Consider the following 18,055-nt stretch of genomic DNA (forward strand, 5'->3'; position numbering starts at 1 on the left):
CCGCAATGTATGTGGGGGAGACGAGGAACCTCTGAGAACGACTGAGATGGCGCGGAATGATCTTCGCGTTTTGGACAGCCAGTGTAGTGTACTGCCAGGTGGCCATACAATGCAAGGCATTGGGCCACTGCATCGATATTGATGGTGCTGTTGCCATTGCGACCGAGCGGAACCTGTGGAAGTAGTCCTACCTTCAGTCGTGACCCATTCAGGTCTCTGCCAGGATAATTAGCTGCTTGTTCGGAGCGTTGTCCCCAACCTACGTGCAGGGACTATGCTACGTAGGTCGATCGTCTCCAGAGAGCTCCACTGTCAGGGCAGCAAGGCAGATCTATAAAACGTTGCTGTAGTAGAAGCTTCCTGCAGTCACCCCTAATGAAGTAGTTTGAAAGGCTTCAAAACGGGAGGGTTACTAAATCTAGTAAACCTACATGATTGGTGTTTGTTTAATTAGTGTTATTTCAATTCTTAGGACTATGGAAACGTGGTGGCGTAGGACACATACTGCACAGCGAGAGCTACGGATCACGTCGCCTCGGCCAACCAGGAAAGAGAACCAGAAAAGGGGCTCCTCAATTATGTCGCCTCTTGATTGCCCCTCATGTAATGCTGACTGAATGGAAGTGTTACGAAAGGATCAGTAGCGCACATTGGGCAAACCCTCCTCTCTTCTCTGGAACACATGGGCAGCTCTCGTTGCCGATTGGCCGACAAAAGCTGCGGTGCACGCATCTGGTGATCCGGAGTATAGCTGTAATGCCACAAGTGGCAGCAAGTAAGACACTAGATACATGAATCATGGATCTGCAGTCTCCAATCGGTACAGTTCCAACTCTACCACTGTGGCAGCAGACTGAAGCAGCAGTTGCTGCCGTGGGACTTAACCGCTATCTTGTTGTGCACATCCAACGACAAGGCTCCTTTTTGCAGCCCCTTTCAGCTAAGAAAAATCCAGCGGTGGCTGTACTTATTTGCATAAAAGATCAAATTTAAATATAACGAAGCAAATTGCCGACTTCGCTATATCGAGGTTTAACTGTACGTGACATTTTTTTTTTTAATTTCATTTCATTTTATTACCTTAAGGACCCCTCTGGGGGGTGTTGCATGAGGGGTGGATATACAAAGGAAAAAATTTTTGACGAAGGTACTATGTTAATTCCGCGACAGGTAGTCTATAACAATTTGAAGAAATAGTGTCGGGCAGGTGACAGCGGCAATGCTGTGGGAAAGGTCATTCCAACCGGATGTTGCGCATGGAAAAAAGGAGGCGGAGAATGTAGCAGTGCGGCTGCGTGGCCGGGCGACTTGAAGGGCATGGCCGGTACAATGAGATATGCGGGCTGGCGGGATGACAAAGCTTGGACGGTCACGGGTGCTGTAATAAAACTTGTGGAACAGGGTTAGAGATGCGATGCGGCGGCGGAACGCGAAAGGCAATAGAGATGATTCTGCTTTTAAGGATGATACACTGGTGTGATACGAATAGGATGAATGGATAAATCGGGCTGCTCGATTTTGCACTGCTTCAAGCGTATTTGTGAGGTACACCTGATGCGGGCTCCAGATGGCAGCGGCGTACTCAAGTTTTGGTCTGATGATGGATTTGTAAGTCAGCAACTTTAAATGTGCAGGAGTGTGATGCAAATGACGTTTCAGAAAGCCGAGTGTTTTATTAGCAGACGATACTATGTTAGTGATATGTGCGCACCATGTTGGATCATATGACAATGTTACTCCTAAGTACTTATATGTTTCGACACTCTCAACATTGACGTTACCGACAGCATAAGAAAAAGATAAGGGGTTACGACGACGCGAAAAAGATGCTGATTTACATTTAGTGGGGTTAAGTGTCATGAGCCACTGGTCACACCATGCTTGAATACAGTTAAGATCATTTTGAAGAGCTTGCTGCTCAGAAGGGTTAGTGATAGTATGATAAGTGACTCAGTGGTCCACAAACATACAGATCTGACATGTCACATGTAAAGGCAAGTCATTTATGTATATTAGGAACAACAGGGGCCCCAGTACAGACTCCTGGGGGACACCGGACGTTACTGGGAGAGGGTTAGAGATGTGCTCATTAACAAAGACAGATTGGGAACAATTGCTCAGAAAAGCTTCAATCCAGTTAAGAACAAGAGGGTGAATGTTTAGGCCAGAAAGTTTAATTAGAAGAAGCTGATGAGACACTGTATCAAAAGCCTTCGCGAAATCCAAGAATATGGCATCAGTTTGTTGATTATGGTCCAAATTTACATGTAAATCATGAAGAAAGTTAGCTAGTTGAGTTTCACAGGATAAACCTTTGCGAAAACCGTGCTGTGAAGAATTAAAGAAATTGGTTCGAGTCTAGGAAGTTCATGATTTGTGAATAAATGACATGTTCCATGATTTTACACGGTATACTTGTTAAAGATATTGGACGATAATTCAATGGTGACTGTCTATTAACTGATTTATGGACGGGAATGACCTTTCCCATTCTCCAGTCATCAGGTATTTGACCTGTTGAAAGGGACTGACAATACAAGACACAGATAGTTTGCAGAAATGTTCTTAGTATTTAGTAAAAAGTTGAATTAATTTTATCGAAGCCAGCTGACGATGTGATCTTGAGATGTTCAATCTAAGATAATATGCCATTTGGGGAAAATACAATCGGGGGCATAGTTAGTTCACTGGTGGTAGTTCTTTGTAAGGAAGAAGGCATGTCACACTATATCAGTGAATACACTGATAAGTGTGAATTATGCGAACAGGACTATTGTACAACCTTGTGAAGTTGTAAATTCATGTATCAAATTTGTCTGCTTTAGATTAACGGATGCAGTTTATAGAACTGCAATCTCTTTTTAGTGCAGAGTTATGATTTGTAAAATTTTTGCTATTATTTTGAAACTTACTGATTTTCGGTAACTCTAGTAAAAGAATTTGGGCCATATATCAGAATTCTGCTTCCTAGAGTTATACTAGAATTTAATGTTCTCTCTCAAATGCAACACATTTCATTCAACTCAGTCCAGCTGTTGTCTCGTAAAACCATTTATGCATTTTACATGTTATCTTGATAGGGAAATTGTAGTTGGCCCCAACCTAATGCTTTCTAGCAAGACACCAAAGCTAAAAGGGCCTCTGAAAGTGTCATTTGGTACTTGCACATAAAATTGAGCAAGAAAGGAGAGTAAACCACGTTAGCTGCATGCTCATTTGTAGCAACATGAAGCTCCTCACAATACTAGCGTATTGGCACATACCACATCTATGGAATGCAAATGTTGCGCTCCAGGCAACCAAGGTTATCACATCTTAGACAATGAAACTAATTATCTAATTAAATTAATGCGATGGCATTAAGGGCCCTGCGTCTCCAAATCCGGCGTCATTTTCTCTACAAATTACATTTACATATACCGTATTTACTTGCCTAATTCTTGCACCCCCCACTTTGCCCATCAAAAATCTTTTTTTCCCCTCCAGTAATCATCGCACCCATAAAAATTGCAGCAGCACGTCTGCTATCCGTTAAACCAGGTGGTCTCGTATCGATGCTGCAACCTCTGGATGTATCCTTGAACAAGTCACTCAAGGATAATGTTCAGAAGCTTTGTTTTTTTAGCACTTTGCATGTTCACACGGTAAATTTTGCCCGCGTAATTATCGCACCCCTAAACTTTGCGTAGATTTTCTGTAAAAAATGGGCAAGGTTTATGCGTGTAAATACGGTATGCAACGCCTTACTATTTGAGATACGGTATATGAGAAATGGAGCTGGGCAGGCCCTGTAATGCATAGGATGGATAACCGGTGGACCATTAGGATTACAGAATGGATACCAAGAGAAGGGAAGCACAGTCGAGGTCGGCAGAAAACCAGATGGGATGATGGAAGTTAGGAAATTTGCAGGCGCAAGTTGGAATACGCTAGCGCAAGACAGGGGTAATTGGAGATCGCAGGGAGAGGCCTTCGTCCTGCAGTGGACATAAATATAGGCTGATGACATACGAGGGTTATATTGCCACACCATTATTTATAGTTTATTAGATACCTTGTCCTACATTCTTGACAAAGTTATTCTTTGGAATTTTGAGAATGACAGCCCACAAACAATGAAACAAAACACTGACAGTGCATGCTTTCAATGTTAGCCTTTTTGGACTGATATAGTGCTAAACAATAACAGAAACCTGAAAATGATGTAATTTCTTTGGTGCAGCTGTGCACCACTTCTGGGATTGGCTTGTGCAAGAGGCGGTGTTTCTACCAGAAAGCTCGCCTTCATGCATAGCGTTTGCCACCAGAGTTTCCTGGTAAACATTACAGTTACATAAGCTGCATTTGCCGGGAAGTGCAAGAAACAGTCGGGGATCTTAGAATGCTATCGCGTTCCAATCAAAAAGGTGAAGCTCAAGCGTCCTCCAAGTTTTTTTTTTTGTCACTGAAGGGGTCAGAAACAGTAAGTAGGTTTTTATTTTGTGACTGCAGAGTAAGGACACTTGGACACTCGTGATGGGGCAATGTGCCAATCTGTTTATTCTTAGAAGAAGAAGCCCAAAATTTTGCCTCCCAGATGTTTTCTCCTTGCTTCTTCGTGGTCCATGATTCCACCAGACGTGGTCAGCACAATGTAACTGCATGTGAAAAGAGAAGACAGCACACAATGAGCACTCGTAGCAATGTACCCCCTCTGTTTTGTGAACATTTCAGTGCTTTGGTGTCGAGAGCCACCTACACAATGGCAAGACAGCGTTGGGGGTTGGGACCCTAGTGGTTAGGACCGATAATGGTATAAAGCAAGAATTTTCGTTTGCTCGATTCTTATTCTTTCTGGGCTTTTATGCCAAAACCAGTTCCGATTGTGAGGCCGCCTGTAGTGGATGACTCTGGATTAATTTTGACCACCTGGGGTTCTTTAATGTGCACAAAGTAAACACACGGGCGTTTTTTCACGTTTGCTTGATTCTATTTGTGCTTGCATTCCACCATTTGTGACCAGCTGATGCAACTGGTAAGCTAGCAGAGCATAGCTTAGACCACTGACAAAACTGTAGATCATCCTGGCCCAGGACACTAACATGGCGTGTGAGAGTGCAACTTTTGTCAGATAAGTTTCAGGACTGATTTCCTTACCTGCGATATTCACATTTAAGAAAAGGGTGTTATGCAGTAACTTGATGTTTTCAGTGTATTAGGCATGGCACCGGCATTTTAAGAGCCAAAACCATGATCTCATTAGAAGCGCACCATAGTGGACGACTTGATTAATTTTCACCACCAGTGACTGACCTCGAGCTCTGCAACGCAACACCACCAAGCTACTGCAGCAGGTAGTATGTGTAACAAGTGATGCAGCAACAAGGATCGTGAGCTACAAGCAATACTGCACTGGGCGTGCATAACTGGTCTCCATTGTGCCACACTGCCTAGTCATTCCTACTGTCCAAAGGGAATTCGAAATCCTGAGCAAATGTGGCTGTTGTGTTTTGGCATCCAGTGCGTGTCACACACGCAAGTGCCCAATTATTCTAGCTCATACATAATACACTCACGCGTAGTATGTATAATGGTGGCTGGACAATAACCAATTGATTGGCTTTCACATCCCAAGCACAGGGCCTATGAGGGACACCGCAGCAGGAGGCTCCAGTTTAACCTAGACTCCATGAGGTACAGTCAACCACAAACGTTAACAGGATCTCGGAAAACATTCTAATTTCCAAACAGCCTGCAACAGTAGTCATTAAAACCAAACATCACAATGTTGTTCGCATATACTGGTAGAGGCTGTAAATGCAAACACAAGGCTGTGTAGATATTCAGCTTTTTCTCGGACCTTGTGTTTCGTAAAATGTCGTGGTCGACTGTACCCACACCAAACCAAGATACACAAGCATTTTTAGCCTTGTGATCCCAATCAGAATGCCGGCCAAGGGAACCGGACGTCGAACCGACAAACTTGCACAAATCCCGCAACTGACGATTTGCAAAAATGCTGTTGCGCGAACACGGCTGTCACGAGTGCCCTCCTCCTACATGGTTAGATACGAGAAGCAGACGAACAACCTACGCAGGCCTAGCGCACCTTGAGATGCCGTTTTGTCGTGGTTGCCATCATGCTATTTTCATGAAAAGGCTGGCCTAGTTGCGTATGGGTGCACAAGTGGCTTCACTGGCAAACAGAGCAAGAGTTTTATTTAGGTTTCCGTCCGAGAAGAGCCATCTAATGAGGAAAACAGCATAGATAAGCGACAGTGATGCCATGACTGCACGGAACTGTGGCTCCTAGCAGAGTCAGTTTTCGTAGCGGTGCTTGCGGCTACTTAAGTGTCATATGCCAGTGCCTCGACATTTTGGCCTGCAAGCTTCGGGACGCCTTTAAATGCAGCCGCATTTGGCCTCAAACTGCACGAGGACTGACAGAGCATGAGACAACACAGTGGTGTCACTCAGGTTGTATGCTTTGCGCTCTTCGCTCCCACCAGACAATAAGAACTAGCTCGCCCAAGTGTACATATTGGCGTAATTGCTCGCCGAGCGGGACTACCAACAATATAAAATGTAAGGGACACTTGGTAAGCTCAGCCTAAATTTGTTTACGTCCCAAAAGCTACATGTGGTTTCCTGAATCGGCTATTGTCGCTGCGATGCCGACATTTTTTTTTTTTATAGCAGTGGTCGAGGCGCTCATTTGTGTCGCCGGTGATGGCGTCGAAATCTCTGCATCAGTTTCATCAATTTGTCCCCGATGTGCAAGCATAATATAATAATAAGTGATGACGAGAGTGTGTAATCTGAGAATCGGCTACCAGCACTAAACCACTGAAGTGATCGAAACGCACAATCTGAGGGCAGTTGGTTTCACAGACGGGCAGCAACCAGGCAGTCCACCTGGGTTGCTCTTTGCTGCCATGGTGTAAAGATCCAAATGAATTTTCATATAGCCGCTTCATTTTTATGTATGCGGTCATGAGTTGACAGAAAGTATGCATTTTAATTAAGCTAGCAGTGGCTTTGTAATCGGTGTAACCGTCTTCACTGGCAGCTGTCAGTGCAGTCGAGAGAATGGCGAGTCGTTCGAGACTTTCCTGTATTTATTGTGCATAAAGAATGACCAGTTGTTGAAGCAGAAGCCAACGGCACTTGCGACGAAAACGCCGCTAGCCATAAAGCGTTGATGTTCGTGAACATTTGAACGTCTGGACAATTGTGTCGCGATTAAATGCATATGGAGTTACCTATGCCCAGTCGGCAGCAAAGAGTAAAAAACCAGGCCAGCCGCCTCGCACGGCGGTCGCTCGCGTTGCTAGTCTGCGAAACACAGTGTGTTGCGTGTCGTCAGTGATGACATGGGCAGCGTGTTCTGATGACGTAACTCTGCTCTGTATTCAAGAAGTGCACGCTCTTCTTTCTGGGGTTTTACATGCCAAAAACAGTTCTGATTGAGGCACGCCATAATGGAGGGCTCTGGATTAATTTGGCACCTCGGGTTCTTTAACGTGCACTAAAACGCAAGCACACGGGCGTTTTTGCATTTCGCCTCTATCAAATGCGGCTGCCGCGGCTGGGTTTGATCCCGCGGCGAGTTGAAGTGCACGTAGCTCACATCAGTCCCGTGTTGGCATCAGCAGTCTCCGAATTCATGTTTTAACGTACTCTTCCTTCGTTGCTAAGCCTAGATGAGCCTGGCAAACAATGGCAGTTTTAGAATGCAGATACTGCCACACACGATCAGTTTCAAGCGAACACTTTGACAAGTCAGAAGTCCATGTCACGTACGAAAATGCGTGGTGCCGTCTTCAATTATTTTAGCCACAATGAAGAATGCACGCTGTTGCTGCGGCAGAGGCCTATTTCGGCGTGCCTTATGATCATGTCGTGCTGTTGGAGCCTAAAACCCCAGAATTCAAATGGTAGTAATCGTGTGCCAGAATGACCTTCTAGAACTCCTGCTGGGAGTATTGTCACTGTATTAACCAGCTGCCAGATCACACCTTCGTGAGAAATTAAGCCTGGAAACGAAACTTGCTTTCTAACCACACATACTCTCACACGCAGAGCAGCTTTATTACACGACAGGTGGCGTTCACTATTTTGCAAATTTTCAATTGCACATTCGTTGTTAACTGCAGTGGCTAAGGAATCCACCTAAGCGTGCTGGCCACACTTTTTATGTGAACACCACAAACCATGCCTGCTGTAGTAGGTTAAAACAGACATTTAACCAAGAGCTAACATCTTTGCCCTGTGACAAAGGTGTGAGTCATGAATGATGCTTGATGGAGGAGACCTGTTTAATACAGTGATAATACTCCCAGCAACAGTTCTAAAATATGTTCAATATGGTCATTCTGGCACATGGTTACTACCAGCAGCACACTATGCATTACGCTACTAAGCCCGAGGGCGTGGGATCGAAGCCCGGCCGCAGCAGCCGCATTTCGGTGGGGGCGAAATGCAAAAATGTCTGTGTATTGTGCATTGGGCGCACATTAAAGAAACACAGGTGGCCTAAATTAATCTAAAGTCCCTTACTACGGCGTGTCTCATAGTCAAATCATGGTTCTGGCATGCAAGACCCCAGAATTTAGTTTTTCAAACACTATGTGTTCTTGGACAATGCAGTGTACACATGTGTAGCAAGAGGCACAGTGACAATGGCATCGAGGTGCTAAGCATGCATTACAACGTGAGAGTAGGCAGTAAGTGCATCCGTGATGCACATAGTCACTATCTCATGAAACCACAAACTATGTATTTCAGAAAAACGGGAAAAGGACAGCCCTCTAAAATAATGTGCACTAGCCAGACTGCAGTTAAGACTTGCAGACAACTTTCTGTGGCAATGGAGGGCGAGTTACAGGGCTTCTGCTGTTGTGTTAGTGCGGTAAGTAGTCCGCCAGAGTATGACGGCGCTATTGGTTTCTTGGGAACAGATACCCGAACAGCGTACCTTGCTACTTGCGAAGCAATTGCATTTGCCAAAATGGCGGAGAAAAAAGTGAGAAATTAAAATTCAACACTAAGTAGTGTAGCTTATGACTCATTTTAGTATAAGTACTGCAGCAAATAAGATGTGTTTTTCTATTCTCAAGCATAACACAACACATGAACAACAATGCTGTCACATGTGCACATTGCCTCCGTAGCTTTTTTCCCCCCTCCATCGCCACAGGAAACGTCACAGTGAGCAGAATCCCAACCACAGCAGCAGTCAAGTGGTGAATGCAGTCCCTCACCCAAACTGTCGGGATGGCAGCAGGTTGCGCATCCACGTCTCGGTGTCCTTCAGCTGGACATCAAAGCGGGGGCTGATGACGCCGCACTTGTTGAGCCGGCCGTTGAGGAAGACGACAATCTTGCCCGCCCGGTGATCGTCCACGATCTCAAACTCCCCAATGTAGCCTGCGAGACGACGAGGTTCCAATAAGTACTCACCGAATCCTAAACTGTCACAATCGGGCAACAAACAATGCTGCAGGAACTTCAGGTGCGTGTCTTGAGAGTTAACTGTGATCACATGCACCCAGAGCCCTTGGGGATTACAACACCAGGTTCCCCGTGTAACACCAAATCTGGTACAGTACTTGTGTCGAGCACTACCAAACCTGGTCATGTCACGCAGTGCCATGAATCGTGTACAGAAGTGAATCAAATAACTAACAGCACCAACCCATCACATGGTCAGTTCAGTGTGAATCGGTGGCAGCGACAAATATAGGGACACTTTCAGTAAGTAGCTAGTCGTCACGCAATCATCACGCCAACACTGCCACATCATTCACTAGCTTTGAATAACAAATGAGGTGTGAGCCATGAAAACTCGCAGTCTTTCACGAACAACAAGCGATACCAAACTACGGCCGCTTCGTGCGGACAACGTGCGTTATGGCCTCAGCGACGGAACAATACCTCGTACCGCGATAAGAGACAAATTAAGCCTTGTTGACGGGTCTTTTAACAACCACTACTTAAGACAAAACATACCTTACGTCATGAAACATCATAAATATCAGACCGCTATTCTCAATAATTCGGTTAGAACTTGATCATGCACAACTGGACGACGATGTCTCCGAATCGCACAACGCACCGTCAAGCGACGCGCAACTACACTCGTAATGGATACATTCAACGCATGGAGTTTGCCAATTCTTACCGTGCTTCATCATGACTGTGAGGAATTTGATGATGACTTTGGAGCAGGGCCGGATGAGAACCTGGCGCTTGCCCCGCTTTTCGGCATTGTTGATCGACTTGAGAGCGTCGGCCAAGACGTTCATGCGCACCATTTTGCCTGCAAGGCAAAGAGGACGAAGACATGAACCAACCGAACGTGCACCACCGAACCGGCAAAGCCAACAGCACGTCAGGACATGAAACACACTTCGCACTCGCCGTCAATTTGGGTCTCTCTCACGGGACACTGGGTTCGGTATCAACCACAAATACAGGCACGAAAAGAAAGTAAAACCTTTAATTTATTTGAGGACGGCAGCCTAGACGCGGCAGAAAGCGAGAATTCGCGCAGATGAAACAGATTGAAAATGTTTAAACAAAACATTACCTCTAAGGACGGTGGCGGCCGGGAAAAAGAAGGGAGCTTTCGCCCATACAAGAGAGATAGAGGCATGCTTAGAGGGCGCTGTGTACCACTTTAATTCAAATGCTTAAAAAGCTCTTGAAGAAACTAATTTATTTGGTTATTTTAAACGTTTACATGCGTATTCAATTTGATTATGCAACTGATATCTTTAGTATATGGATTACTATGATAGGCTGTGGTTATTTACGGTTGAGATATCTGGTTTGTATGCCTCCAACCTCAACGTATTTTTTTTTTTGCAATCACGGAGGCCATACACTCGCGGTAGTAACGGAGTGGCTTTGGCGTTGCGCTGCAAAGCCCAAGGGCGCAGGATCGAATCCTGGCCACGGCGGCCGCATTTCGATCCATTTAGATGGGGGTGAGATGCAAAATTGCCCGTGTAGCACGCTTTAGGTGCAAGACAAAGAACCCCAGATGGTTGAAATTAATCCGGAGTTCCCCACTACGGCGTGCCTCATAATCATATCGTGGTTTTGGTACGTAAAACCTCAGAATTTATATATATATATATATATATATATATATATATATATATATATATATATATATATATATATATATATATATATATATATATATATATATATATATTTTTTACGGAGGCCACAATAAAGATTGTATAGCCTCCGTGATTGCCGCGGACCTCTGCGATGAGGCTGTAGCCAGCTGCTGTGCATGGGGTGTAGCGGAAGCACAGGATCCCGAGAGATGTCAAGAACATCAAAAACTGCGCAGAGTTCCGAGTTCTCTGCGAGCCAGACGCGTTGGTTAAAGCGGTGACCGGGCAGCGGTACGCTCGATTCCGCGCTATTAATCGACAGGTCGCCGTGTCATTTTTTTTTTTGTTGTGGTGGCAACAGTCGGCCGTCGCGCCGATTTGTTTTGGAGTTTGATCCGCTACGGGGGCCCGTTCGATCAAACGATGCCGTGATCTCGCCACTCTCTCTCCACTGCTGTGGCACCGATGGCAGCCCTGCCGCTGAAAATCTTCGGACAAGAACCGCTACCCGCTGAAACACGACTTCGAGACAACGACCCCGCTTACTCTCCGAGTTCGAGCCATCGTCTACTTTGACAAAAACCCGTCTCATCGGGACTGTGTCCGTGCCCGCCGCGCGGGAGCACATTTCCGGCGAATCGGACGCAGTGGTGGCACGGCGCACTTGATAGACAAAAAAAAAAAAAAATAATAATAAAAAAGAAAGGAGCGACCTGCGCGGTTTGCTGTGCCGGGGGCAATTAGCAGTGGCCGTGCCGCGGTGGGCGGCCGTGACTCACCGCAGCGCGCTTTGACGCCGCTCTTTCGACGCCGCCGAATGCACGCGAATGGCAGTGTCTCGAGTGGTCACCAGTCAACGCTGGTGCCGCAGGCACGTGCCGTATTTCGCCATCGGAGTGGCCATCCTGAGCGTGCAGATCGTGCTCGGATACCTGTTCTACCTCGCGCCGGCATCGGAATCGGACGCCGGACATCTTCCAGCGGCTGTCCGGACGGGCGTCGGTCCGAGAGCGTCCGACTCTCAGGTGACGGTCAAGTCGGGACTGTGGGATTTCACGCGGTTTGCGCGCGGCGCTCTCACGCGCTACTGCAGCAGGTGTTTCGTGCGCGCATGCTGCTGTGTTGCACTTTCCCTCGGTGTATATTTTTCGTCCTTCCGCAATGCTGTGCAGCGCGCGAGGTTTGTAATTTGCTCGGTAGTGCATTTATCACCTCGCGCGCTCTGTTTCGGTGTTGTGTGCTGCAAACAAACACCGGCTCCACACAACGGTGTCAGATGTATAACGTTTCATGCAAACCAACAGCGCATAGTTCACGCTGCTATAGCTACACCCGGCCGGTATTACGTATTAAATATGGCTATGAAACATGGTATCATGGCGCAAATTTGGACGGGACGTAGCGCGGAACATAGGAAAAACGCCGAACTTCAACTGAACGTTTGTCCTATGTATACCTCGCTGTGTGCCGTCCGAATTTGCGCCGTAACACCATGTTTCATAATACTCGTAACCGACTAGCCCACCATACTCGTAAACGACTAGCTCACCCTAGTGTCTCGAATAAATGTGGCGTTGTTGCAGCTTGCCAAAACCAGAAATGGAGGAACTTGATTTGTAAAACGCGGACAGGGCGGCCTGATCTCATGCGCTCTCACCAGCTGCTGCTCTGCACCGGGGAAAATGAAAAAGAGAGCGAAAGAGGGATGGAGGATGATGATGACGAGAACATTGGTGCTCCGATGCTATTAGTAGTCAACACAGCAGCATGGTTGAACCACAGTCACCATCCCAGTCCTGCGTCGTGCAGAAATTGCACCATGACCTGTACTGATAGTGTGGCACGTCTTGGGTGGTTTAAAAAGCACAGAGGTTTAAAGACAAATAAATTGTGATTTAATACCTCCTTGGGGTGCCAAGGGCTCAGAATGAAGTCCTCCTAGAGAATTCTCTGGCATTCGTGGTTGCCAGATAGGAGGCGAACCTCTGTCACTCAATCATGTACGCCTGGGCAGATGCAGATTATGTGCGCTATAATGTCTATGGAAACATGACAGTGGTCGCAATTTGGGCTTCTCTCATGACCGTCGAGGTGCGCATAGCACTATGTGAATGCCTCACGCTGCTATGTCCCAATTGCCCAGCACCTGTGTCTAAGGCAGACATTCGTCGCCTTTTGTGGCATAGCCCCAGTACTCGAGACATTAGGCTCAATATGCTCAGGGAGGCCAAACTAAAGCCGAGAAAACAAATGCACTAACGCATTGCTGCAGTACCTGAATCAAACAGGAATGCGTGTATTTATTTCGATGCCCTTTTGCTAGATTTTTGCTACAAATGCCCTGTGGCAAATCCCTAGAACTGAAAAAGAAAGGAAATGCCACACCAAGCCGTACTCTGTGCAACAAACTTGTGTCCCAGCTTTTGATTGGCATGCAAAACCTCATTTCAGTCTCAAACTTGTGCAGACGCCGGTGGTGATGGTCTGGTTGTGCCCGGTGATTGGAGGTAAAGCTCCATATTGCAAGAGCATGCACAGAACTTGTATCGTGTCTTGAAAAACCAGTGCATACTACAGTGCCATCATGCAAAGCAGCTCCTTGTCTTGGTATCCTCAAGTTCAATGCCTTCCAGACCGTAGTGCCCAGGTATCACCTGGAATTTAATTTCGTGGCCCCTCTGTTGCGTAATGTCCATGAAGTCTACATTATCAAGGACCAAAATGTAATAATGGCCTCTTAGAGTGCATGCAATGAGTTGCAATACAGGCTTAGAGATCCATGCACGAGGCAGTTGGTAGCAAACAAATCTGACTGCTGCCTGGATAGCAACTAGTTTGGCAGCAGCTGACCTAGATGTACGGTCCATCTTGAACCACCACATAGTAACTAGTAGTTGTGGTTCGAATTAGGACTGAACCAAATAAGCAAAAGAGATGCTGAACTCATTTCCAAAGGATGAAGACAAAACAAGTACAAGCCTGGAGTTTCTGAAATAAGAAGTAGACCTAAATACTAATGTTACAGAGGGTGAGATTCCACCTTCTCTACTTAATCTATCATTCTGCTATTGCCACTGGATTCTGGGCCTCTTTCCAGAGGATGCATTTCATAAATCGTTATACGGTGTCCTTACTAAAACTTTGCTTTATAATTTCTTCTAAATGTAAATCTGTGGCAAAAGTTGCAAAGCTTGCATTGTTTTGTGTCATTTACTTATCCAAAATGCCCAGCTACAATAGCTGGAATGTCTGCTACAAAAGGGAGCTTTTCTGCTGCGAGAGCTGCTTCAAGAATCCTTTTCACTGTTCCACCACCGCACTCCGAAAGATCTGCAGAGTTGGGAGAACGCTCGTTAAGAAGCCTTCAGAGTTCTCAAAAGAGCTAAGCAGGCATTTGCAAATATTAGAAAATTTCTAGTAATGAATTCAATAATTCCCTGTTTGATTTGGTCCTCGAATTGAATAGTCGGTGTTCGCAAATAACTTTCTTATAGTTTAAATACTCAGGTGTGCCAGATCAAACATAGAATTGGAGCAAAAGTCCGGCGGCCATATCAGACTTAAATGTGAGACATTACACGATGAAGCATGCTATATATCGCTGTAATTTAAGCTATAACCTGGTTTAAAATATAACTTATCATTTTAAACTATGAAACTATGATCATTCACACACTCTGAAGAATCCTGGGTATGAGAACAAAATTGCTTATTTGTTCCGAATGCTTTCATTTGGACTTCTAATAAACAGCACTTCATGATGGGCAGTGTTATGACAGAAATTTGATGAGATTGTGAATACTATAGGATATGAACATAGTTTCATATTGATGATGAAAGTGGCTGTTTTTATATTTGAAAAGCTATTCAAAAAGTATTCGATTCGGTCTCAATAATTACTATTCATGCGCCCCTAGAGCTAAGGGATTCTGCTGAGGCTACCCAAAATGTGCACCTACTGTGATTGTCCTGCATTATAATGGGCCAAATGGGATGTCTGGTGAGGCACTGACCCATGAGCTATCTGTGTAAATCTTAGTTCTCCTTGTATGTGAAGCCAAAATCGTGAAGAAAAAAAAATGTAGATGACGAGTTAGGCTCGTGACAGATATGATGTAACTGTTCTTTGGCTCTCGACGCATATGTTCATGTGTATCGTTAATACAAAAGAGTCGTACATAAGCAAACATGCGCATTAATGTTCACTTCTGTTAAAATCACTTTTAGATCTGACCATGGAGTTTTGCACACACAAACAAAGAGACGTGACGGTTCAGTCAGTAGGGAATGATGGGATGGTACATGGATTTGGTTAAACTTAATCCTTCTGGCTTCAAGTGGATTTGGGACATTGCAAATTTATTATTTCCAGCAAAATATCGCATTCCGAGTGCAACAATTATCAATGTTTATGCATGTTGCTCAGAAACTTATTGCCTTCATGCATGTAGGAAAATATGGTTACATTGAAATTTAGAAAGATAATGCTTAATAAAGCCACAAAAACGTCTGAAGCCACAAGCATAAATATTATACGAATCCATGTATACCACCCATAGTTCCCATAATATTTATCCAGCGGCCTGTGGCTGGACGATAACAGTGCAAAACTTTAGCAAAAAAGCTCCGTGGGTCCCATTACATTGTAGTTGCCTGTTGGTGCCCATTCGAAATCCGTTTTTTCAACAACAACATGTGTAACAATATCATAAGTAGAGCCTAGTTTTTCAGTAACACCAATGTTAGGTTTAAGGAGTAATGACAAAAAAGATGTTATGTCCCTCTTTGTTTTTCGCTTCTTTTTTTTAGGTAGCTGTCGACTCCCTAATTATGGTACAAAGCCTCTATTCCTTGACTGTGTCACAAATATTTAACTACAGCACCATTTATGTGACCCAATCAAGATGTGCACTGTGGCTTTGGACGTAAAAGAGGAGCGTGTTCATGTCACTGAAAGTGGAGGTAGGGGTCATGTGGTAATCACAAACAACTTGAGCATTTAAGTCAGCCTGGTGTGGCTGGAGGCCATACAATTTCCGTGTTGCTGAAGGCAATGCAGGACACCCACTCTGCCCTCTTGTCTTGTCGAGTGCCGAATGGGCCCGCCTTTCATCTGCATCGTTAATGGCGTGCATGTGTGTACGTATCAGTGGTGTCTAGTACCACTAGACTGCCACATCAGGTTTTGGTGACGTGAATAGCCTCCTTTCTAACATCCAAAGCCACGTTGCAGTTGGCACCCGTCTTGAACTGGTCGCATTGAAAGTTAACATAATTATTTGTTGGCACTCTTGAGCAATTGAAGCTCCATATAGCATAATTAGTAGTGGGTCGACAGCTATTCGATAGAAAAAAGAAAGTGGAACGAGACCAAAATTTAAATTTCATGTCGGTACTCTGATAAAATTAACATGCTTGATGTGGAATACTTTATCACTGCCATTAGTGGTCGTAGCTGTTATGAGTCTTGAAGAAACATTTACATAACTTTGATGCATGTGCCTGAAGCAACTATGGAGGTCATGGTAGATAGCTATGCAGTTAAACTTGGATATAACGAAATTGACAAATTCCCGAAAAACTTCGTTATAAAGAGGATTTCGTTATATGCAGGTTCGGCACGAAAATTCGAAAAAGAAACGCTTACTGTATTTACTCGATTCTAACACGCCCCCGTTTTCTGTTTTCGTCGAAGCACTCATCCTTGGAATGTCACACCAGGTACTAGATGCGTGGACGCGTGTCGTTTCGCACAAGCGTGAGGCGTCGGAAATGAAGAGCGAGTGACACGATGGCGTAGTAGCGTCGTATAGTGTCACCTAGTGTCAGGTTAGTGAAGCGCTGAGACTTGCGCAGTAACCAAAGAAGGGCGCTGCCACCGCGTTGAAAAAAAAAATTTTTTTTTCTTTGGCAGCATGAACTTTCCATTGAAAAGGAGAGTTCCGGGCTGGCGGGCTAGGCCAGCTGCAGAAGCGGCGGGATCAGGTTTGAATGAAGGGAGGGGGAAAGGTCACGCCCACGGCGGAAAGATCGCCGAGTCGAGAGATGCAGGCGCGCCTCGCGCACGCACGCACATGTGCTCTCGCCTCGCAGTCGCCGTGAATTCGAGTGCACCAAGCGCGCCGCCGTCGCTTCGCATTCCGTTGGGGCGGAGAAGGTGCTTCCGGTTGCTGCTCGTGCAAAGTTTGGGGCGAGATCTCTTGGTTGTCGGCGGGGAAAATTCATTATTTCGAGGGGGTCTCCCGCTGCCACTTCGTTACGTAGAGGTCTCAAATACATGTGCTTCTGTGGAGTAATGGCGGGGAATAGAAAAACTTCGTTATATCCAGGAATTCGTTATGTGGAGGTTCGTTATAAGCAGGTTTAACTGTAGTTGCTGACAACCTAAGAATGCAGTGAATTCACCGCTGTACAACTCGGAGAACTTGTACATATTTGTACAGAAGGACTGTTGGGGGTCACAAGTGAAATTTCTCGGTGTTTTGGGTAATATGCCGAGCGTGATTGCGTGCGTATTGCCGAGTGAGAGAACATGCGAAAAAGGCGGCAAACAGCACCAGAATAACGTGACGAAAGGACGCACGTAATCATACACACTTGGTGAGCAGGTAACCAAGACTGGACGCAAGATAAACTGGGTAGGGACTGAGATTATGGCCACCGAGCTAAATTTACCAACCACCTGCAATCACTATTAATTTGGACTACCTTTCTTACCCTCAACAGAGCGTTAGCAAGTCTTTATAGCATTTTTGCAAAAGCACTTGGATGCATTCAAAAACATATGCAAGTTCCCTGTGAAGCCGGCGTCATTCGGAACTAAGGTTTTGTATGGAAACCAAAACATCACAATGTATTTTTGTTTTGTATTCGTCATCGACCCAATCTTACAATAACAATTTCCATAATGTCATGATGAAGTTGGTCTCTCTCGGGAACTCGTT

General features: G+C 45.3%; 3 protein-coding genes across 3 annotated transcripts in view; 2 read left to right on the forward strand and 1 right to left on the reverse strand.

Annotated features, from left to right (window-relative positions):
* LOC119453688 (uncharacterized) overlaps window positions 1-4,423 on the forward strand; it is a 40,015-nt gene extending 35,592 nt beyond the window's left edge. The window contains exon 7 of the mRNA XM_049668335.1: window positions 4,223-4,423. Within this exon, the coding sequence (XP_049524292.1) occupies window positions 4,223-4,337 (115 nt within the window). The 3' untranslated portion in view covers window positions 4,338-4,423. The remainder of the gene's footprint in view (window positions 1-4,222) is intronic.
* A 90-nt stretch (window positions 4,424-4,513) lies between these two features.
* On the reverse strand, window positions 4,514-10,655 carry LOC119453691 (40S ribosomal protein S15a). Its single transcript, XM_037715736.2, has 4 exons — window positions 10,571-10,655; window positions 10,163-10,300; window positions 9,243-9,408; window positions 4,514-4,637 (listed from the first exon to the last, which is right to left on the reverse strand). The coding sequence occupies exons 2-4, from the start codon at window positions 10,293-10,295 to the stop codon at window positions 4,544-4,546; spliced, it is 393 nt and encodes a 130-aa protein (XP_037571664.1). The 5' UTR covers window positions 10,296-10,300; window positions 10,571-10,655; the 3' UTR covers window positions 4,514-4,543.
* A 668-nt stretch (window positions 10,656-11,323) lies between these two features.
* Window positions 11,324-18,055, forward strand: part of LOC119453692 (xylosyltransferase 2-like) — a 47,139-nt gene continuing 40,407 nt past the window's right edge. The window contains 1 exon segment of the mRNA XM_037715737.2: window positions 11,324-12,136. Within this exon segment, the coding sequence (XP_037571665.1) occupies window positions 11,939-12,136 (198 nt within the window). The 5' untranslated portion in view covers window positions 11,324-11,938.

This window comes from Dermacentor silvarum, chromosome 5 (assembly GCF_013339745.2).
Source record: "Dermacentor silvarum isolate Dsil-2018 chromosome 5, BIME_Dsil_1.4, whole genome shotgun sequence".
Lineage (NCBI taxonomy): Eukaryota > Metazoa > Arthropoda > Arachnida > Ixodida > Ixodidae > Dermacentor > Dermacentor silvarum.